The sequence below is a fragment of the Pempheris klunzingeri genome, chromosome 16, assembly GCF_042242105.1.
Source record: "Pempheris klunzingeri isolate RE-2024b chromosome 16, fPemKlu1.hap1, whole genome shotgun sequence".
NCBI lineage: Eukaryota > Metazoa > Chordata > Actinopteri > Acropomatiformes > Pempheridae > Pempheris > Pempheris klunzingeri.
The window spans coordinates 2,113,448-2,136,070 of record NC_092027.1 but is presented as its reverse complement, the minus strand read 5'-3'; the positions used below and the strand labels follow the sequence as shown (position 1 = coordinate 2,136,070).

The window sequence follows — 22,623 nt, the reverse complement described above, 5'->3', positions numbered from 1 at the left end:
CAGTTCCACTAAACACACTGAATGTTGACACTCCTCATAATTACTCTTTCACATTTACTCTTTTTTGTCCCACAGATGCTTTTGTACTCAAATCCATGTGGTTATGTTGGTGACAACTTTAATGTTTATTCCACTTCAGTGTGTTTTCTTGAGTACAGTTTCAGGCCACTCTACTTTACCCACTGTGACTCTGATCTGATGTTTGAAACTCTGATCCATCTACTAATCCAGGCAGCCAAGGGGTTAATGGACATGAAAAGAGATCTTTATGGGAATGTGTTTTTACAGAGAGAGGACATGAGGTGTATGATGCTTTTATATACTTGAGTTAGAGTGTGTGTGTGTGTGTGTGTGTGTGTGTGTGTGTGTGTGTGTGTGTAGCTTCCAGCTGCAGCAGTCAGTTCAGTTTCTGTTCTGTCTGACTGAGGGAGGTTTTTGTACGACGCTTTTTCACTGTGTGAACACCCACTGACTGTTGATGTAGTGTAGACTCTGACAGTAGTAAACTGCTGCATCTTCAGTCTGGACTCCACTGATGGTCAGAGTGAAGTCAGAGTTTGATCCACTGCCTGTAAAACGATCTGGAGTTCCTGATGCTCGAGTGCTAGTGTACTTAATGAGCAGTTTAGAAGTTTCTCCATCTCTCTGTTGGTACCAGGCTAAATAGCTCGTACTATAAACATTCTGACTGGTCTTACAGCTGATGGTGACGGAGCCTCCCACAGCAGAGCTCACTGCTCCAGGCTGAGTCACTGTGACCTGACCTCTGGACTCTGAGGACACAGAGACAGAAACATAAAGCAGCGTCACGGTTTAGTCGGCTTCATTTCAGAGAGACGGATGTTGATGGAGGAGAGGAGTCTGATGCTCTGGACTTTACCTGTGAAGCAGCAGCAGAGGAGAGTCCAGATGAGGACGGAGGTCAGAGTCATGTTTGTGATGAGGAGGATTTCTGTGGCTTCTGTTGTTGTGAAGGACGGCTGTCAGTCATCCAGTGTTCAACTCTCAGGACTATAAACTCTCCCAGAGCAGTGGAGCATGGTGCTGCTGATGCAAAGTGGCTCTCTATGGAAATGCTCCCACTGACCCCAACAGGGACATGGATTACTCTGATGATGATCATTACGAATGGATCAATCAGTTTATCAGAGTATTGATTAAAAATTGTTTAATACCAATTTTTTTAAATTTTACATTTTTGCTGGGAGACAATTTTTTAGACTGTCCTGTTTTATTTAAATAAATTGCATAAAAATCAATAAATTCCTTTTCAAATGTATTTATATCAAATAAAATTATTCATTCTGTAAATATGTTCCTCCGTTTTATTGTCTTTTTTCATTTTATCTGAAAAGATTTTATAATCAGAGACTATTTCTGTAGAATTTGTGTCAGAGTCAGAGAGCCGTGACTCTTTACACTGAGAGGTTTTTGTACGGCGGCTCAATGAGTTTGTATCACTGTGGTGGACTTTTGGTGGAGGAACCAGACTGGATATTGGAAGTAAGTCAAATGTTCCAGATTTCTATTATTCCAGGAATTATTTTTCTTGTTATTTCCTTCATATTCAGTGTGGCACAAGAAATAGTTGATTTTCCTCTTTGATGAATAATTTTTGCACAAATATTTTGCACTAAAAGACAAAGTTAGCTTTGTCAAAAGAGATCTAAAAAACTAATTGCAATGGATTTAACTTAAGCCAGAGGATAAATCATTATTTCCAACTTTAATGGTAAAGTTGCATCGTGCAGGTTTGTAGGTTTAGTTCAGACAAAGTCAGAGAGCCGTGACTCTTTACACTGAGAGGTTTTTGTACGGCGGCTCAATGAGTTTGTATCACTGTGGTGGACTTTTGGTGGAGGAACCAGACTGGATATTGGAAGTAAGTTTCTGCACTAAAACTAAATACTTTATCCTGCTTTAGAATAATTTTTCAAATGTTGAGGCAGATAAATCAGCTTGTTCAGTGTCTAAAACTTTAAATGTACATGTTTTTCTTTCTGCTCCTTTCTCATGAAGGCTAACTCAGAGAAGCTTCACTAAACGTTTCTTTAAATATTCCTGTCAAACTCAAATTTAAACAGCTTGAAACAAAAGTAAAATGTTAATCTAACTGTAAAAATATTCACCAGGATTAGTTATAACAACAGTTATATGTGTTGTGTTTCCACAAGAAAATATAACTGTTGTTACAATGAATTGAAATTCATGTTCTACGTGTAAACTTGAACAGAATGAAGATAAAAAATGGGTATCTGGAAATGTGCAAAATCTCAGATGTCTTCATTGTGCCATGTTTAGTTTGAAACTGTGAAAATCTCTTGAACAGTTCAATACTTATGACTGAAATCCACATGAAGAGCATTTGATTGTGGTCAGTTAATGTTCTGTGCTTTTAACATTTTCATTAAATCCTTTAAGGTAATGTATAATTGATGATGTGGATGATTTTAATGAGAACGTGTTTAAATGAGGACAGTAGCTGATATTTTATTTCCAGTGTAGTTTGATATATTTCTTGTCACTCTGGATGATGATTCTCTCTGTGCTGATGTGCATGAGAGGCTTCTTAAAGGGAAGTGAAACAATGTGTGAGTGAGTGAGTGACTGGTGGAGCAGAAAAAGCACCTGACAGAAACTCCTTAAAGGACAAAATCAGCTCTCACATCGTGAAGGTGTCCAAGTGTCTGGTGGTTGATTGACAGCTGTGTGGTCCCCGTCCTCTAAGCTGATTGGTGTCTCCTAGGTGATGTCCGTCCCACCCTGACGGTGCTGCCCCCCTCCGGTGAGGAGCTGGAGAAGGGGAAGGCCACGCTGATGTGTCTGGCCAACAAGGGCTTCCCCTCAGGCTGGAGTCTGGCCTGGAAGGTGGACGGCAGCAGCAGCTTCAGCTGGGAGGAGAGCAGGAGCCCCGGGGTGCTGGAGAAGGACGGCCGCTACAGCTGGAGCAGCACCCTGAGGCTCCCTGCTGACCAGTGGAAGAAGGTGGGCTCTGTGACCTGTGAGGCCACCCAGGGCTCCCAGTCTCCAGTCTCAGAGACACTGATGAGGAACCAGTGTCCCCAGTCCTGAGCTGACCCACTGGGACTCTGCTACTGGTTTTACTCTGCTACTGCTCTCAGTCTGACTTCCCTCTCTCTGATTCTCTCTTTCTCTTATGACTCATTTCAACGTTACCATGTTGGCGGCTGGTTTCAACATTTTAAAACAATAAAGATTTTATCATGTATGTTATAAAAGTGGCATTGAAATGTCTCTTTATTTCCATTCTTTGACACATATTATGTATCAGAACCATCATTCAGATTAACAAAAATAACGTACATGTTTTCCAGATTACTTTTTAAAGATTTTAAGACTGTAGATAATCTACTGTTGTTGTTCCAGTTTTATCTACATTAAATAATGTTGGTAAGAACACATGTGGTTAAGACCATTTCAGTAGTAAATCACAAAGCTCTCTGTCATAACTAATGCCTAATGTTCATGTGTTGTTTAATTGTACCAAGGAATTATTCTGAAGATCTGAATTAGAAAAGTCTAGATAATAATGATTATTTACAGAAAGCAGAGTATCATCTGCATAAAGTGATAACATGAATCTAATTTAAACTCAATAACAATGAAACCAGTCAGTGTAATTTCACCAAAACACTTTATATAAATGAGTATATGACATTTATTTGCTGTCTGTCAGCAGAATCAACATATTGTCTTGTTTTATTGCTTTACAGTAATGCTGACATTCTGTGTGTGTTAAAACAATAAAGATTTATTCAGCAAATCAGCTGTGTCCATGAATGTTAATAAATACTTCATGTTTTGCTATCTTAAATTAAATCAGTGGATTTATTTAATCCAAAGAATTTATCCAAGAAAAATTAAGACTTTAAAAATGTTATGAAGCAATTCTATCAGGAAATAAAGCTCAGTGTCCTAATCTGTAGTGAATTCTGCTGTATAATACAGTTTCTAAAGGTTATCTAATCAACAAGCCACTAAAGTGTTTGAGTTGAATAAAATGTATTAATGACAAGATTCAATTTACATCGACATGAAACTAATTTAAGTTTGAAGAGCTGATTATGCTGTTATTTTTCTGCTCTGAGTTCAGAAAAATTATGTTTCTGAGATTTTAAATCAAACATTAAACGTTAGGATTATTAAATATTTGTACATAAATGTGTTAAGTATTTTGTTGTTGTGTGTTACAGTGAAACAAAGACTGTATTGTTCTAACACCTGATATCATACAGGTGTGGTATCAGTATAGGTCAGTCTCAGCATCTACATTCTGGAATATTGATTTACACCAAAACCGGTTTTCGTCATTGAACTTGTTTTGATCCATGTTCATTGGTTGTTAAAGCAACAGTGGGGAAACGTTCAATCTGCTTGATCAAACTGTTAAGATAAAGGCTTGGAGAATGGATTATGTTAATGAGAGTCCTCAGTACAGGTTTGTGTGTGTGTGTATGTGTGTGTGTGTGTGTGTGTGTGTGTGTGTGTGTGTGTGTGTGTGTGTGTGTGTGTGTGTGTGTGTATATGTGTGTGTGTGTGTGTGTGTGTGTGTGTAGCTTCCAGCTGCAGCAGTCAGTTCAGTTTCTATTCTGTCTGACTGAGGGAGGTTTTTGTATGACGCTTTTTCACTGTGTGAACACATACTGACTGTTGATGCTGTGTGCACTCTGACAGTAGTAAACTGCTGCATCTTCAGTCTGGACTCCACTGATGGTCAGAGTGAAGTCAGAGTTTGATCCACTGCCTGTAAAACGATCTGGAGTTCCTGATGCTCGACTGCTAGCGTAGTAAATGAGCAGTTTAGGAGTTTCTCCATCTCTCTGTTGGTACCAGGCTAAATGGTGATAGCCGCTAGCAATATAAACATTCTGACTGATCTTACAGCTGATGGTGACGGAGCCTCCCACAGCAGAGCTCACTGCTCCAGGCTGAGTCACTGTGACCTGACCTCTGGACTCTGAGGGCACAGAGACAGAAACATAAAGCAGCGTCACGGTTTAGTCGGCTTCATTTCAGAGGGACGGATGTTGATGGAGGAGAGGAGTGTGATGCTCTGGACTTTACCTGTGAAGCAGCAGCAGAGGAGAGTCCAGATGAGGACGGAGGTCAGAGTCATGTTTGTGATGAGGAGGATTTCTGTGGCTTCTGTTGTTGTGAAGGACGGCTGTCAGTCATCCAGTGTTCAACTCTCAGGACTATAAACTCTCCCAGAGCAGTGGAGCATGGTGCTGCTGATGCAAAGTGGCTCTCTATGGAAATGCTCCCACTGACCCCAACAGGGACTTTTGTGCAACACACATTTGCATTCTGTCCATTTGAGAGGGAAGAATAAGTAACCAGGAAACCTGCTCTCATTCCTGATCATGATATGGGCTAAAAGAAGGGGACTCCATGTCCCTGACTTAAACAGGGACTACAGTCTCACCAGATTAATCTGATTATTGGTAATACTGGTTAAGTATTCACCAGTTTTCCAAGATTTTGGATCTGGCCCGTAGACAATTGTTTTTAAAGTGTCTTCTAAACTATCTAAACTATTTAATCATTGCAGCTGTGTGTTATTGTCACTTGTCATTTTATCTGACAAGATATAATCAGACAATAAATGTTAGAGGATCTCTGTAAAGTGTAAATGTTTGTATGGCAGCTCAGTGACTGTGTTTCACTGTGGTGAACTGAATGTGATATTTTAAAGTCATGATTGAACTGCTGTTCCTGGATGTTTGAGGCAGATACTAAACATTTCTTTACACATTCCTGTCAAACACTGTGTGACGCCAAGTATATCAAAGCACACACATGACAGACGTACTACTAAAACTGTGGTAGTATTTGTTCTTTTGCATTCGTGGCTCTTTCTGTGTAATTGTAAACCAGTGCTGCTCTCTTGCGGACTAGTTGTGGTACTACACGAGCTCTCAAGTCACTAAAGGGCCCTTTTGCTCGCACTGTTGTCCAGAGTGATTCATACAGAGAAGAAAAGGCACCTGTGAATTTCCTTTTTTGTAATATTCTTCATGTTCTCAAACGTTTGAGAGTTGTAGAGCTTTATATATTTAACAGTCTGTAAGTTAGGAATCCATTTATGATACTTCAAACAATCAATCATTTAAAAACAAAACTCTGGAGTAGATGTTTTCTTTTATATTCTGAGGTTATGCATTTTCTATAACTGTAGATAGATAGATAGATAGATTATTATCCATCATTCACTCTGGATGTTAATCTGTGCGGTCTGAGGCATCTTCTCACCAAAGTCAGTCACCATCTCCTTCCCAGTTTCTCTGTTATAGTCATTTTGGAAAACACAAAATAACCAAATTCATCTTAATATGACCTGTTATATGTATATATGTACATACATATACATATATATATATATATATATATATATATATATATATATATATATATATATATATATATATGTACAGTGCTTAACAAATGTATCAGACCAGCTGCCATAAAAACTAGAAAACACAAATATTTTAGAAATCTGTCAAAAACGTGTTTCAAATTAAACATTGTATTATTATTTATTAGGCAAATAACAAACTGGAACAACTAAATAGTCCTTATTCACATGTTTTAACCAGAAATCTTAATATCTAGTTTGACCTCCCTGATTGTTTTCATGGACTTTTCCACCGTCTCTTTTGTTATTGAGCTCCAAATAGTTCCCAGCTGTTCCCACAGACTTGCTTTGGATTAAATTTGTGTCTATTGTGATCTATTTTTTAATTCAATAGATCCCAGATCTGTTCGATAGGATTCAAGTCTGGACTTTGACTTGTCCAGTCCATCAGTTCCTCTACTCCAGATTCCTTTTCCATCATTTCAAATACATCATTTTGATTAAAGAGCTGCACATACTGGAGGGTTAACCATCACAGAAACTAAAAAATATTCTGGTGATCAGCACTACTGTTAATTTAGGGCAGGGGAGGTAAACACCTTCCACTGGGTGGAGGTCTGATACATTTGTCTTCTCAATAAGTCCTGTTCCCTGGGAAGGACTGATGAGGGACTATCTAACTCCGGAGGCTGGAAGTGACGCAACACTACGGAAGTGAGCTGCCGTTAAACATCAAAGAAGAAGAAGTGGTACCGGAAGTAGTTTTCCTGCCTATTATGCTAACTTTAGCTTGACACGACCAGTGTGGAGCACCAGAGCCAGACACCAAACTTTCACCTCGGAGTCCTTTTAGCCATAAATGCTAAATTAAATTAGCCTAGCTTGCTAACTGGAATTAGACGGGTCCACACGGCGATTAGTCAGAATGATTCTTGCTAATGAAGCTAACTCAGCGTGTAGCAGGAAATAGGCGGACCCGAAGCTAAACCATCACCCCAAACTGTTTTTTCTGGAGGAAAAGTTGGTGTCAAAAATGTCTAAAGTCCAAATGCTGAGAGCTTCTGTCAGCCAGAGACTGAGTGCTGCTGCTGAGGAGATATTTGAGCTGTTTGAAAGAACCATAGCAGAGTACGAGGAGGAGCTCTGTCGGTCACAAGAGGAGAACAAGCGACAGCAGAAACTTCTGGACGCAGTTTTGAGGCCTGAAGTCCGGATCCTCAGAGCAGGTTTGTGCACATTCACTGTCATTTATCTCTTTAAAGTGCTGCAGAACCAGCTGCCATCCTCACATGAACTGTACAGCTCAAAGTTACATTGAAAGTTCTTCACACAACTTTGTTTCATCTCATTATAACTTTTTCCTTCAGAGTTTTAAATTCCTTTGGATTCACATCAAACACGTCCTCCTGGATTTCCACTATAGTATTACACTTTATTATCATTATCAAGTATAGTCTAATTATAGTCTAAGTATAGTCTAAGTATAGTCTAAGTATAGTCTAATTATAGTCTAAGTATAGTCTAAGTATAGTCTAAGTATAGTCTAATTATAGTCTAAGTATAGTCTAATTATAGTCTAATTATAGTCTAAGTATAGTCTAATTATAGTCTAAGTATAGTCTAAGTATAGTCTAAGTATAGTCTAATTATAGTCTAAGTATAGTCTAAGTATAGTCTAATTATAGTCTAAGTATAGTCTAATTATAGTCTAAGTATAGTTTAATTATAGTTTAATTGTAGTATAAGTATAGTCTAATTATAGTCTAAGTATAGTCTAATTATAGTCTAAGTATAGTGTAATTATAGTCTAAGTATAGTCTAATTATAGTCTAAGTATAGTTTAATTATAGTTTAATTGTAGTATAAGTATAGTCTAATTATAGTCTAAGTATAGTCTAAGTATAGTCTAATTATAGTCTAAGTATAGTCTAATTATAGTCTAAGTATAGTGTAATTATAGTCTAAGTATAGTCTAATTATAGTCTAAGTATAGTCTAAGTATAGTCTAATTATAGTCTAAGTATAGTGTAATTATAGTCTAATTATAGTCTAAGTATAGTCTAAGTATAGTTTAATTATAGTCTAAGTATAGTCTAATTATAGTCTAATTATAGTCTAATTATAGTCTAATTATAGTCTAAGTATAGTTTAATTATAGTCTAAGTATAGTCTAAGTATAGTTTAATTATAGTCTAAGTATAGTTTAATTATAGTCTAAGTATAGTTTAATTATAGTCTAATTATAGTCTAATGATTGTCTAATGATTGTCAGTGATGACTAATTATGTAAGATAATGCTTATTGACTATGTCAGGTGCTTTCACACACGTTCCATTGGCCACCTTGTTAAGTTGGAGCTGTAGTGAGAGTGGATGTAGCGGTCACTCTGACCTGCACACAACAGTACTTCCCCCTTGTTTTGAGAGCGGTCAGATAAAGACGAGGTGCACCAGTCACTCTGACCTGATGAGCAGGAACCAAACGTCTTGTAAACATATTCCAGTTAGATACGTGCCTACGCAGACAACACTCAGAACTGATAAGATGCTGTGGTTACACTTCAGGGACGCGCTACCTGTGACATCGCTGCACGTACTTTACCTGTGACCTGAATAAACTGCTTCTGAGACCGACTGGATTCTCCGGCTAAATGCTTGGGCTGTCAAAACAAGGATCGGGTCCAACAACGGGTGTGAACACATGCGGCACGTGTGTGTATTTACACATAAAACAAACAAAAAGGGAAACAAGAACAAAGCTGAACAAAGTAAACACACATTTAACTTAAGCAAATATATTCTGGTTATGATTCCTGTCCCACCTGCTCCCGTTGGCTTTTTCCCTGTCGCAGTCCCTCAGATATCCCATGTCCCACAGGATTCCTAAAAAAAAAGAAAAAGAAACAACTCTACTCCTCCTCTAAAGAACTAAACCACGCAGGATGTGTGCGTTTCTTAGATTCTTGTTGGTGTTAGAATTTGTTTTGGATGAAAGATTTTGAATAATGACCTTGAGCTTTGAACCTTTTAAGCTTTCTGCAAGCAATACAGTTAAAGCTGCGTGACTGCACATTTATAGAAGAGTCCCTCTTGTTGATTAATGGAGCACAGACGACAGACACGCTGCTTTCTAGTGGTTTTATTTAGTGATGGGCTGATGACGCTTCATGAAGCATTGAAGCCTTTCATCCAATTGGTTCACTCCAGCGCAAAGCTTCTTGAAGCTTCATTTGCTCTAGCAGGACATCTACTGGACGCAAAAATATCAGTTGGCATGAATTTGAAGTGTGTGGCATTTTGCAGAAAGCCTGTGAATAAAACTGTCAGCAAAATAAAGAAGTATGCAAAACATGTATATTGCAGTGATGGCAGTATACTGTGTGTGTATATATTTATATATATATATATATATACTGGCAGTATGGAAAATGATTATTTGGAAATGATGAAAATGGAAATGATTATTTACAGTGAGGTGAGGGGGGTTGGGGTTGGGGTATGGACAATGATTATGGTTTAGGGGACACATCATTGGTTTGTATTTATAAACAACAGTTTCTCCACTGTGGCAGGTCTTAGGCCATTTCTGTAGAAATATTACTGTACATACCTTGTTGGGAGAAATGAGATCAAAATGTTCCCACACAGGGGACATCCTCCTCTTCTTAGCTGGCTCCATTCTCTCCTGACTCTCTCCTCACTCTCCTAAATCTCCAAAGGACTCTCTAATCTCTAACTCCCTCCAAACTATCTCTATCTCCCTCCAAACTATCTCTAACTCTCTCCAAACTATCTCTAACTCTCTCCAAACTATCTCTAACTCTCTCCAAACTATCTCTAACTCTCTCCAAACTATCTCTAACTCTCTCCAAACTATCTCTAACTCTATCCAAACTATCTCTAACTCTCTCCAAACTATCTCTAACTCTCTCCAAACTATCTCTAACTCCCTCCAAACTATCTCTAACTCTATCCAAACTATCTCTAACTCCCTCCAAACTATCTCTATCTCCCTCCAAACTATCTCTAACTCTCTCCAAACTATCTCTATCTCTAGCCTGAGGGGTTTATATCGCTGTCAAAACTCGCGGCAAAATCCGAACCACTTCCTGAATCAGTCACGTGGTACAGCCGGGCAGCGAGGCTTCGGACGTCATCATTTGCAGCTCCTCCCCTAAATGAAGCGAGCCTCGATACGCGCATCGCGGAAACGCCCCCTCCCCTACTCGGCACGCGCTTCGAAGCCTCGATACGGAACGTCACATCACTAGTTTTATTGCATAATGTATACGAATCTCCTTTTTCTCCAGACGTCCAGCAGCTGTTGGAGATTAAAGAAGAGGTTCTCCCTGAGCAGCAGGAGAGGAGCCCCAGTCTGGACCGGGAGGAGCCGCCACACATCAAGGAGGAAGAGGAGGAGCTCTGCACCAGTCGGGAGGGGGAGCAGCCTCGGGGGCTGGAGGAGGCCGAGAGCACCACGTTTATATTAACTCTCTTCCCTGTGAAGAGTGAAGATGATGAAGAGAAACCTCAGTCTTTGCAGCTTCATCGAAGCCAAACTGAAGAGAACACAGATGCAGAACATTTGAAAACAGAATGTGATAGAGAGGACTGTGAGGGACCAGGACTAACGAGAAACCTTAATCCAGATTGTCCTTTACAAGCAGCATCTCCTAGTGTTAAGGCTTCATGCTCCTCTGATCCTGAGGCGGACAATAACAAGTGGGACGGGGAACCTCAGTCAGGTTTAAACGCTCTGCAAAACCATGAAGTGCTGCTAAGTGATAAGGAAAGTAAAACTGGAAAAAAATCAGTTCGCTCTTCCAAATGTGCTACAAGCTCCGGCCACAAGAGACGTCTGCAGAAACACAGTGGAATCCAAACAGGAGTGAAACCATTCAGTTGCTCAGATTGTGGTAAAACATTCGCTCTGAAGACGTCTTTAACGAGACACATCAGATATCACTCAGAGGGAAAACGTTTTAGCTGCTCAGTTTGTAAAGCACGTTTCAGTAGCAGAAGCACTTTGGTTCACCACAAGAGAACGCACACCGGGGAGAAACCATTTAAGTGCTCAGTCTGTGGTAAAAGATTTACACAAAGGGGACATTTGACGCAACACACGACTGTCCACACAGGGGAGAAACCATTTAACTGCTCTCTCTGTGGTAACAAATTTGCACAAAGGGGACATTTGAAACAACACTTGATTGTCCACACGGGGGAGAAACCATTCGGTTGCTCACTTTGTGGTAAAAAATTTGCACTACATGGAAATCTGAGACAACATTTGACTACCCACTCAAAGGAGAAACCATATAGTTGCAGTGTTTGTGGTAGAAGATTCTCTCGGCTCTATGCCGTCAAAATACACAAGTGTGCTGGTGAGAGCGACAAAAATAAGTAAAGCTACAGAGACGCTTGTTGGGCTAATTGTCTTGAACTGCTGAGAACAAGACGTGGCTCTCTTGGGTCGGTATACAGTGATACTACCATTATACCCTCCTGTACAACCTGTACAATTATTCATCTGCTTTTCTGTCAGTCGGGCTGTTAAGCAAATTCTCCTGATATGACTAAACTGGTGAAGTGATTGTCCATGTGAGAGAGAACACCAATGACCTGCCATCAAGTAAAAGCTGATGTTTTCATGCAACTGTACATTTAATTCGTGTTAATTGTGTTGGTCTGTTGTTTGTTCTCAGGCTCTCTTACCAAGAAAAAAAAAGAGCTTAATCTCATCAAGGCTCCTGATTAAATAGAGAAAAACATCTACAGAATTAGAAATTTTTCCAGTTAATGAGCCAGTAGCAGAAACTACTGGTCAACCTGGTGGATTTTCCAGACTGATAATTCTAGTATTGGCAGAAATAAGTTTCTTGTCAATTATACTGCCTATCTATAGTGTAAAGTTTCTCCATCTTCATCTGCACTTTGTTTTAAATGCACTGTTTGTTTGCTTGTTTGGTTCTTTATTATTACTGACTCAGGGACATGCACAAGAATTCCAGTGTACCTGGTTTTAACCTGGTTTTAAGCTTGTACAAATAGCAATAAATTCTATTCTATTCTAATTACTTTTGTTTAATAATTAGGCCAGATTGAGCTTCACATTCTGAGGATATTTGTCTTTCAGGAAGTCTTGCTGTGGGTGAAGCATCATGTTTGGAACTGTCATTTGTTTTGTTGTCACCCTGTCGGCACTGTTTTCTAAGTAGTGGGCCATTCCTCACCGGGCTGCCGCTCTTCCCCGTCTGCGACCTTGAGCAGCCGTCTGATCCACCATCCTGTGATCAGTTACTCATCATTTTTCAAACGTACGTGATCTATATTTTCTATATATGAGATGATGTATGTATCTCATGTTTATATGTAAGATACACGTTCGATATGTTAAAGTATGTCTTTTGTCTTACTGTTTTTGTTCTGGTCGACATAAATAATTGTACATTTGATTCACACAACCGTTACTTGACAAAGCAAAACAACAACAGCGGTCAAAATAAGCCTGAAATACAGCAGCGTGATCAAATGGATGCAAACACTGATTTAAAGCAGTAGTAGTTCCTTTGCAATGTGCTCCAGCTCCTGGTGGCAAAAACTGTCCACTTCCTGCAGTGGTGTCAAAAAGTAAGAGTTGAACTTTTACTTTGAAGGAGCTGCTGGACAAAGTGTAGCCACAGGAAGTGCTGAGCGACTTTTTTTGTCGAGTCCAAAGACAAACAAATCTGACCTGGTTTGTCTAAAGACTTGTTATTTTTTACACAATCAGAGATAAAAGTCAAGACCGTTCAATGAGAACTAAATTGTTTTATTTGGGGAGAAGTCAAATCATTTCGTACATGAATTTACAGGACAGAACCTGGAAGATTTTTGGCAACAGCGACCGCCCCTAAAACATGTAATACCAAAACAGGATGCGACGCTGAAAACAACAAAAGCAACTAAAAACAGAATCATGAATGATGAAACATGATCAGCGAGAATCCGTAGGAGAGTTTTGAACTAATCAGTGTCTTGTCTCGCCTCAACAATCACCTGCAGCTTCATTTCTTTCTGCTGCTTTCACCAGCACACTTGTGCCGAGTGAATTTTTTATCACACACGTTGCAGCTGTATCGTTTCTCCCCCATGTGGACGATCAAGTGTCGTTTGAGAGTTCCAAGCTGAGCGAATGTTTTACCACAAAGTGAACATCTGAATGGTTTCTCCCCCGTGTGGACTTTCATGTGTTGTGCGCGATGATCCGTTCGTGCGAACCTTTTACTACAAACTGAGCAAGCGTATGGTTTCTCCCCAGTATGAACTCTCAGGTGTTTGATCAAAGCATCTCTGAAACTGAAACCTGCTTTACAAACTGGGCAGGAGAAGGGTTTCTCTCCTCTGTGACCTCTTACGTGTGAGGTCAAACTTGACCTACATGCAAATTTTGCACTGCAGATGGAGCAACTGAAGGGTTTCTCCCCCATGTGGCTCCTCATGTGCTTCACCACCTCTCTTCGCCACAGAAAACCTGTCTTACACACAGAGCAGTTCAAATCTTTTCCCTGTGAATGAACTCCCATATGAGCCGTTAAGGACTGTTTCTGGGAGAATTTTTTACCACAAACTGAGCAACTAAATGGTTTCCCTCCTCTTTGGATCCCATTGTGTTTCTGCAGGTGTTCCTTGTGGCCAAAGCTTGTAGCACATTCAGAGAAGCTAACTGATGTTTTTCTAGTGTTACTTTCCTCATCATTTAACGGCACTTCATTGTTTTTCAGAGGGTTTAAACCTGACTGAGGTTCCCTGGTCTCCTCCAAATCACGAATATTGCCATCAGTCCCAGGTTCGGGGGAGTCAGGAGTAGCTGGTTGTAAATGATGACCTGCATTCAAGTTCATGTCTGGTTCTGATCCTCCACATTTCTGCTCATCAGCTTCTGTTTTCAAATGCTCTGCATCGCTTTGATGAAGCTGTGAGGACTGAGGTGTCTCTTCATCACCTTCTTCACTCTTCACAGGAACAGGAGTGAACTTGGTGACCTGTTCTCCCCCCTGACCGGTCCAGAGTTCCTCCTGTTCCACTTTAATGTGAGGAGGCTCTGGCGGCTCCTCCCGGTCCAGACTGGGGGAACCTCGTCGTTACTCATCAACAGAACCTGGAAGTCTGCAGGAAACAATGGAATACATTAAAAACTGTATTTCCTGTTAACATTTAAACCACTGATGGGATTATTTTCTTTTTTCAGATATACAGTCAGTACATAGTTAAATGTTTACCCTTGTTATCCTTGTTTTTTGGCCACAGCTTTAATTATCTCTACATAAGCACATTGAGAGCAACGGAAATATATTTACAATTTACACATATTTTGTCAATAAAGTTGATTCTAATGTTAACAAGCGGTGCACCAGTCTGTTCAAACTGAGAAGAACGGTTCTAGCTGGGCTCCACAGTGTGAGCCTTTCACCAACATGTGCACTTAGTAAAAACATCCTGACTGAGGTTAGGATCATAATTCATGCGTGAAAAGGGTTAAAGTTTCAGTAATATCGAAATAATATCATGTATATGATACAGCACACGGTATTATACACAGTACTTTGTGCTGTTGATACTTTCCCTTAAGTCAAATCTTATTGTCACAATATTTTTACATAATGATATTGTGACTTTAAGTAAAATAATAATAAAAAGTACTTCTGTACTGTTACGTGTTCAACCCGCTCTGTTTAAAGGCTGAATATAATTACATAACTGTTTAAGCAGAGATAATGGAGAACCTTTTTGTCTTTAATCATTTAAATGAAATAATTTTGCTCATTAAAACACATTTGATACATTTTCATTGTGTTTCCAATTTTCTTTATGAGCTCCTTAGTTTTTAAACTTAAAAAGAGCACATGGGGGGGTTGGGAGTTAGCGCCAGGCTCTAAATACATGTTTGTTTTTACTTGAATATTTGATTACATTAATATCTTTGCTTCAGATGATTAACTCAAGTTATCAATCAACTAATAAAAGATGCATTTACTACAGCAAACCAAGCAGTTCTCCATTTTTAGCAGCTGCAGCAATTAATGAATCTATAGTTATAATCCAAAAGCATAAAATATATGATTATGACATAGGCCATTCTGCATGAAGACCATCTTTGCTTTTGGTATTTAGTGAGAATATTCTAACTCTAATATTAAAATGCTTACATCTGTGTACTTTAACTTACTTAACATTTTGTTTGCAGGACTTTAACAGAGTTTTTTTTCCCTCTGTGTGAGTATCATATTTCTTCCCCCCCTCACTCAGTCTCTGGATGACAGAAGCTCTCAGCATTTGGACTTTAGACATTTTGACACCAACTTTTTCCTGCAGAAAAAACTGTTTGGAGTGATAGTTTAGCTTCGGGTCCGTCTATTTCCTGCTACATGCTGAGTTAGCTTCATTAGCTTCGCAGGAAAAATGGAGATAATTAATAATAAGAAGATGTTTTCAGACAGAGGGAACATCTGAAAGTCTAATCAGACATGAAAAAAAAACACAACTTGGCCTCAAAGAATCATTCTGACTTTCGCCGTGTGGCCCCGTCTAATTCCAGCTAGCAAGCTAGGCTAACTTGAGCTAGCATTGTTGGCTAGCACGAGTCTGAGGTGAAAACACTGAGAGCTTGTTGTTAAAAAAAAATCTTCAGACTTTCACACAGACTCAAAGCAGAGGACGGAGGGAAAAATAACTTCTGTAGTTCTTTAATTCGTACTTTCGTTTCAGTTCACGTGCTCACCGGCACCCACGGAAGGACAATCACTTCCGTGGGTGCCGTTTTCAAAATAAGAGCTTCTCGACACTGGCGCCTTTCTTCTTCTTCTTCTTCTCTCGGTTTAAATGGCCGATCGCAGACAGTTTAAGGAGGCGTGCTGCCGCCCACTGGGCATCACTGTAAAACACTTCCTCTGCTCCCAATATTCCAATAATAGATTAATATTACGGTGCAATAAAATATGTTATTCCTTAGGAGCTGAACAAAAGTCAACTGGATTTGTTGAAGGTACTTGAAGGTGTTTCTCCTCTCATCCAAGAGGCTCCTTCAGTTCTAACTGACTGGTAGGGCGGTTCGTTAGCACACCAGGTCATCATGTGAGTCGTCAGGGTCGCCTGATTCGACGTGTGAATGTGTGTTGAGCTGCCTGGGGAGCTGCTCAGGTGTCGTAGGCCCCCTCCTCTGTTTAGCGAAACAAAGTTGGTTTCTTTGATTCCTCTTTCAAAACATTTGTCTTCTCTGGCCAAATAAGATATGTTGAACATTTCCTTTAATCCCACACTGGTCCTTTGCCCCAGCTCGAACACAGTGCCTTTCAGAGTCCTCTGGTCTTTTCTTTACAGCACTTTGCTACAACAGACTTTTATATTTTGTATTTGTATATTATTTCCCTTCGTGCACAGAGGTCTGGCAGGCTGGAGGGGGAACAATGGTGCTCTTCATGTTTCCATCAACACCTTGGAGATCCAACCACAGATCTTCTGTGGATGTCGGCTGCCTCAAACCTTTGGCTGCTCCTCACCCAGTTTTAAGTTTTACTGACTGTGTGTCAAACCGATGATCATCAGCGCCTGTTTGCTATAACTGGTTAATCGTACACCTGACTGTGATCTTACAAAAAAACCCTGACTTTGTCCAAATATAAAGTCAAAGGGAGGTCACACCATCATTTCTTCTGTTCGCTCACTTTGCATTTTGTAAATCGATAAAAACAATTGTTTTATATCTTTGAAAGCATTCTTACTTTGCACAGAACTGTATATGATATGATAAAAAGACAACTAAAAGTGAGCATACCTGAAATGTCTTTAATAAGAAGTGTAATTCAAAGCAGAAGCCGGATTATTACAAACACTTTGGGTGAAAATGTAACATTTTGCTCTTATTCTCTTAGTTTCTTAGTTTGTCGAACCTGGTGATTTGTTTCCAGCTTTTGGTTGGACATAACTGCACTCGACAGTCACTGACAATAAGAAACAAAACACAACGATCAGTTTGTAAAACAGTAAAAATACAAGGTAGAACTGGGAAGAAAGCCTGACAGGTTCAGGTAGTAGACGGCTCCAGGTTACAGATTCTTCCGGTCTGTACACCAGCAAAGATTTAAGGTGCTGCAGTATTGTTTGGCTTCACTGGGTGAACTCTGCATTAACATTAACAGAAGCATCTCCGAAATTAACGCACGAGTGGTGTTTGACATGCGACTGCCTGGTGAATCCTTTCCCACAAACACTGCAACTATATGGTTTCTCACTCGTGTGGACAGACAGGTGTTGCGTCATGGATCCTTTCTGTGTGAATCTTTTGCCGCAAAATGAACAACTATATGGTTTCTCCCCCGTGTGAATCCTCATGTGTTTACTCAATGATCCTCGCTGACTAAAGCTGTAGTTACAGACGGAGCAGGTGAAAGGCTTCTCTGCGGTGTGGATTCTCATGTGTGTGACCAGTTTTGACTTGTGCCTGAATTTTATCCCGCAAATGGAGCAACTGAACGGTTTCTCTCCAGTGTGATATCTTATGTGGTTCATCAGATTTGCTTTGCGGACGAATCTCTTACTGCAGTCGGAGCAGCTAAATGATTTTTGAACAGTGTTACTTCTCAAATCATTTACACGGACACCATTATTTTTCAGAACATTCACACATGTGGAGGCGTAAGAAACCCCCCTGGTCTCTCTCCGGCCGTCACTACTCCCTTCAGCCACATGCTCTTCTGAGCGTGAAGTGTCATAAACTCCAGCTGGTGCTAAATGAAAATCTGGATTAAAGTTGCAGGCTGGTTCTGATCTTCCAAAGTCTTCTTCATCAGCTTGTGTTGTCAAACGCTCCGCATCTTTGCTCTCTTCAGTTTGGCTTTGAAGAAGCTGTGATGACTGAGGTTTCTCTACTTGACTCTTCACAGGCACAGGAGTGAATTTGGCGCCATCAGCCTCCTCCATCTCCATCTGCTCTCCCTCCTGACCGGTCCAGAGTTCCTCCTCCTCCTTTTTAATGTGTGGCGGCTCCTCCTGGTCCAGACTGGGGCTCCTCTCCTCGTCTTTCGTCACCAACAGCTGCTGGACGTCTGCAGGAGTCAATGACACACACTCTTACTTTTTAAAATATGACTTCATATTAATGTTGAAACCACTAATAACCTTATTGTGCCTCCGTCTTGTGCTCAGGACATCACATGGGGTCAAACAAAGTGTATTACCTGAGGCATTACCCCCCAACAAAGCATGCAGAGTGCAAGTGGGAAGGCTCAGACGCCAGCAATTAGACTGATCCCTTGAGATGAGTAGTGAGATGATAAGGTGCACCTGAAACACGCGGTGGCCAGCTGGTTCTGCAGCACTTTAAAGAGATAATAACAGTGAATGTGCACAAACCTGCTCTGAGGATCCGGACTTCAGGCCTCAAAACTGCGTCCAGAAGTTTCTGCTGTCGCTTGTTCTCCTCTTGTGACCGACAGAGCTCCTCCTCGTACTCTGCTATGGTTCTTTCAAACAGCTCAAATATCTCCTCAGCAGCAGCACTCAGTCTCTGGCTGACAGAAGCTCTCAGCATTTGGACTTTAGACATTTTTGACACCAACTTTTCCTGCAGACACACTCAGTTTCTACCCAGTAGTCAGACCAGCTCCTTCCTGGCTAAGCTAACTTCCGTAGCTTTGTAGGCTACTGGAGGAGAAACAGATGTAAAGTATGTTTTTATAATATTAATTCAGGTTTATCCAGATACTCAGAGCCCCTGATGGTTTGTCACACTTACTTCTCGACAGCAGAGAGCATCTTCTCACCAGCGGCTGCATAGGCGCTGTTAGCTAGCCAAACAGCTTCCGGTGCGACCTCGTTGGTGACCTTCAAAGTAAAAGCGCCAAGGCTGAACTGAAAAACATATGGAAAGCCGATTAAGTAATCATTTGTCTCCTTTTCCTACTTGTGTGGTTAACAGGTTAAGGTCTCCTCAACATCAACATGTTGAAAATAACTCTATTCATTCACTGGATATAAGTGGACCTAACCACTGAACGGTCGTTTTATAGACCAGAAGTGACCACCTCTGATTGGTCCTGTCCTTAATCTTACCCTGCTTTAATGTCTATTTCACTCTAAACGGGACCGTAACCTACTCCATGAACATCGTGCAGTACTGAAGAAGACTTAAAACTAGCGTCAGAGTCCATAAACTCATCAGGAAAGTGTTCACTGATGTAATAAATCTAGTGAGAAGTAGAGTCATTTTCTCCTAGACCTCCATTCATTCAGACTCCTGATTACAATCAGCGTAGTCGTATCATTAAAGATAATAAATATAAACAGCTACGTCCACTTCTTTTATACAGACTGTGGATCCATTTGAAAGCAACAAAAGACACACTCCAGTTTTATTTTGAAGGTCAGCAACAAGACCCGGAAGCAGCTTTGCTCTCCACGGCGACCGGCTTCCTGTTTTGAACAAGATGGCGTCGAGTTGCAAGGAGCTTCCTCTCACGGGCGACGTCTGAAACCTTTAAAAGCTTTAACTGAGACACACCAGCAGCTTCTCTGCCTGTCGGACTTGAACGGACTCTGCGCTGCTCGGCGTCGGTTAATGTTCCTCCGCTGAATCATCTCCCGCCGGCCTGCAGCCCCAGAAATGGAGTTAGCTTAGCATGCTAGCATCGCTTACGCAGACGAGGACGTAACTTAGCAACGCCGCTGCCTTTTCCGCTGGAGGCCAAACTGTGTGTTGTTGTTGTTGTTGTTGTTGTTTTTTTCTCTGTCTGGAAAACAAAGAGACTGCTGGGAAATGTCCAGAGTTCAGATGCTGAGAGAGTTTGTCAACCAGCGGCTGACTGCGGCTGCTGAGGAGATATTCGGGCTGTTTGAAAGAACCATAGCGGAGTATGAGGAGGAGCTGGACCGGCAGCGCAGACTGCTGCTGCAGGACAAGTCTGAGCACCTGAGCAACGAAGCAGGTGGGCAGCAGGTGGTCCTGTGCGTGCTGCCAAGGTGTTATTGTAGTTAGATAGAACTAGTGTGCTGTGCAAAAGTTGCTGCAGATGTTGATGTCCTGCATAATAAGTGCAGATACATAAGTGGGTGGATGGTAGTTTATTAATCAGCTGGCATCAAAACAAGCTGAAACCATATTTGAATCAGTCTTTGTTTGTTTTGTCGCTGATTTAAACACACACACGTACATTTCTAGTGGCTTTAATGAGATTAAATGATGATTTGTCATCGTAACATTAGAAAATATCCAGTTTTAAGGTGAAAAGGATCTTGACTGAGTCTGCAGCTGTTCGATCGCTGCACATTAAAGCCAGTGAGGCTTTAATTATTGTTAAAAAAAGACAACAGCTATGGTTGCTGACAAGTAGAGCTGCTTCCAGTTCAGAGCTTGGTTCTGGTTAGGGTTAGGTCCATGCTGTGGTACATTTACATAACGTGTTTGTGTTTTTCAGCGTTTCCTGCAAACGTCAAGAAGTTTACTGTGATTCAAGAGGTTCCCCCTGAGCAGCAGGAGTGGAGCCCCAGTCTGGACCAGGAGGACCGACCAGAACCACCGGCAACCACAGGCATTAAAGAGGAAGAGGAGGAACTGTGGACCCGTCAGGAGGCAGAGCGGCGTCGGGGGCTGGAGGAGGCTGAGAGCACCAGGTTTCCTTGCACTCCTGTTCCTGTGAAGAGCGATGAGGGTGATGAAGAGAAACCTCAGTCCTCACAGCTTCATCAAAGCCAAACTGAGGACAAGAGAGATGTGTTGCTTTTGAAAACAGAATTAGATGGAGAATCTAATTCTGGAGGATCAGAACCAGCCGGGAACCTTATTCCAGATCGTCATTTACAGCCGGCTCCTCGTGACAAGACGCCACACTCCTCTGAGACTGAGGACGCCAGCAGTGGCTTCAAGCAGAGGCAGGAACCTCATTTAAATGCTTTGACAAACAATCATGTCCCCGCGAGTGATGTGGGATGTAATGTGGCCAAAAAATCCTTCAGCTGCTCTGAGTGTGCTAAAACATTTGGTAGCAGGGACCATTTGCAAATCCACATGAAATGCCACACGGGAGAGAAAACATTTACTTGCCCGTTTTGTGGCAAAAAATTTACAAAGAGCTCAAATCTGACCACACACTTGAGAGTTCACACCGGAGAGAAACCCTTCACCTGTTCGGTTTGTAACACGAGCTTCAGTTTGCGCTGCACGTTGGTGAATCACATGAGGGTCCATACCGGAGAGAAACCGTTTAACTGCTCCGTTTGTGGTAAAAGATTTTCAAAAAAGGCAAATTTGACCACGCACATGGCCCTCCACACGGAGGAGAAGCCTTTCAAGTGCAGCGTCTGTGACAAAAGATTCACTTGGCATTCGCAGGTCAAGAACCACAAGTGTGCTGTTTAGGGCAGCAGGTGAAGGTGGAGAGCCGAGCACATCTTATTTTTAGGAGCTCAGGAGGTTAACCTGTGTTTTGAGTTTGGTTGTTGAAACAGAAGCTTCTACAGGATTAATTATGCAGTGAGCAAACTCTAGTGCTGTTTATTAACAGTTGTAGTAGACTACCATAAAGAAGGCAGTTAAAGAGGGAGAGCGGGGAAACTAAAGCTACTTTTAATGTTAATTATTGTACCTGTTGTTGTATCAAGCAAGCAGAAAACTAGAAAGCACTCAGCAGGTCGTTGTTGGACACAGCTCCTCTCCTGTGACGTCATCCGAAAACGTTTGTGCTTCCCATCGTTGGTCTGATTTACCTCACTACACTACAGGTGTGACACAAGTGATTTATAAGTAAGGGTGCTCTGATCAGTCGGCTGATATTTGTACTGTGTAGTTTGATTGTTCTCTTTAAAGGCGGCTCAGATGATGGAGAACAGGTCGTGTGTCATTTAGTGTTGAGACCAGCGACAAGGAGACAGCTGTTGCACCCCGATGGAGAGGTGAGCGGAGGCCAGTCCAGTAAAAACTGAGGATTTCACTGAATAAACCCCGAAAACTAACAAATGTTTATCCAGTAAAATCCTGCGTTGTTACTGGACTGGACTTTGTACACTGGATACAGCCTCCCCAGAGGGGTGGAGCACAAAGAAAAGATGTGGGAATTACTGAAACACTGACGCCGAGCAGATTGTTTTTACTTTGGGAGAGTTAAGAATGGCGCTGGTCTGACTGCACTGACTTCTGGAAAGGCTGTGGTGCTTTGGATCCAGCAGCCACAGTGTTGTTTCCACTGCAGAGCGAGTCAGGACACGTGATTGACGACA

The 22,623-nt window shown here is 41.1% G+C and overlaps 3 protein-coding genes and 1 gene segment (V, D, J or C); 3 read left to right on the top strand and 1 right to left on the bottom strand.

The window, feature by feature from the left end:
- The first annotated feature begins 1,446 nt into the window (after positions 1-1,446).
- On the top strand, positions 1,447-3,239 carry LOC139215762 (Ig kappa-b4 chain C region-like). The segment is given in 3 exon segments: positions 1,447-1,503; positions 1,807-1,882; positions 2,747-3,239. Coding segments are annotated over 3 exon segments (459 nt in total).
- Positions 3,240-7,159: 3,920 nt separating this feature from the next.
- LOC139215216 (gastrula zinc finger protein XlCGF8.2DB-like) lies at positions 7,160-12,274 on the top strand. 2 transcript variants are annotated; one of them, XM_070846105.1, is made up of 2 exons: positions 7,160-7,602; positions 10,686-12,274. In XM_070846105.1, the coding sequence occupies exons 1-2, from the start codon at positions 7,410-7,412 to the stop codon at positions 11,780-11,782; spliced, it is 1,290 nt and encodes a 429-aa protein (XP_070702206.1). In that variant the 5' UTR covers positions 7,160-7,409; the 3' UTR covers positions 11,783-12,274. The 2 variants fall into 2 exon arrangements, with proteins under 2 accessions (XP_070702206.1, XP_070702208.1); XM_070846107.1 differs by lacking the exon at positions 7,160-7,602 and adding an exon at positions 8,988-9,066.
- A 1,147-nt stretch (positions 12,275-13,421) lies between these two features.
- LOC139215761 (gastrula zinc finger protein XlCGF8.2DB-like) lies at positions 13,422-18,958 on the bottom strand. Its single transcript, XM_070846804.1, has 3 exons — positions 18,766-18,958; positions 18,283-18,458; positions 13,422-14,042 (listed from the first exon to the last, which is right to left on the bottom strand). The coding sequence occupies exons 1-3, from the start codon at positions 18,956-18,958 to the stop codon at positions 13,422-13,424; spliced, it is 990 nt and encodes a 329-aa protein (XP_070702905.1).
- A 952-nt stretch (positions 18,959-19,910) lies between these two features.
- On the top strand, positions 19,911-21,883 carry LOC139215218 (transcriptional repressor RHIT-like). Its single transcript, XM_070846109.1, has 2 exons — positions 19,911-20,336; positions 20,826-21,883. Exons 1-2 carry the CDS (start codon positions 20,168-20,170, stop codon positions 21,764-21,766), a joined length of 1,110 nt encoding a protein of 369 aa, XP_070702210.1. The 5' UTR covers positions 19,911-20,167; the 3' UTR covers positions 21,767-21,883.
- Positions 21,884-22,623: the final 740 nt, after the last annotated feature.

Excerpts from the sequence above, each read along its gene's own strand:
- LOC139215761 (XM_070846804.1), bottom strand. The coding sequence starts at position 18,958 with ATGTCTAAAGTCCAAATGCTGAGAGCTTCTGTCAGCCAGAGACTGAGT. Across the intron at positions 18,459-18,765 it reads AGTCCGGATCCTCAGAGCAG|ACGTCCAGCAGCTGTTGGTG; the intron begins GTTTGTGCACAT and ends TGACTCCTGCAG. Across the intron at positions 14,043-18,282 it reads CTGTGCCTGTGAAGAGTCAA|GAACACCTGCAGAAACACAA; the intron begins GTAGAGAAACCT and ends TTTGGCCACAAG.
- LOC139215216 (XM_070846105.1), top strand. The coding sequence starts at position 7,410 with ATGTCTAAAGTCCAAATGCTGAGAGCTTCTGTCAGCCAGAGACTGAGT. Across the intron at positions 7,603-10,685 it reads AGTCCGGATCCTCAGAGCAG|ACGTCCAGCAGCTGTTGGAG; the intron begins GTTTGTGCACAT and ends CTTTTTCTCCAG.
- LOC139215218 (XM_070846109.1), top strand. The coding sequence starts at position 20,168 with ATGTCCAGAGTTCAGATGCTGAGAGAGTTTGTCAACCAGCGGCTGACT. Across the intron at positions 20,337-20,825 it reads GCACCTGAGCAACGAAGCAG|CGTTTCCTGCAAACGTCAAG; the intron begins GTGGGCAGCAGG and ends TGTGTTTTTCAG.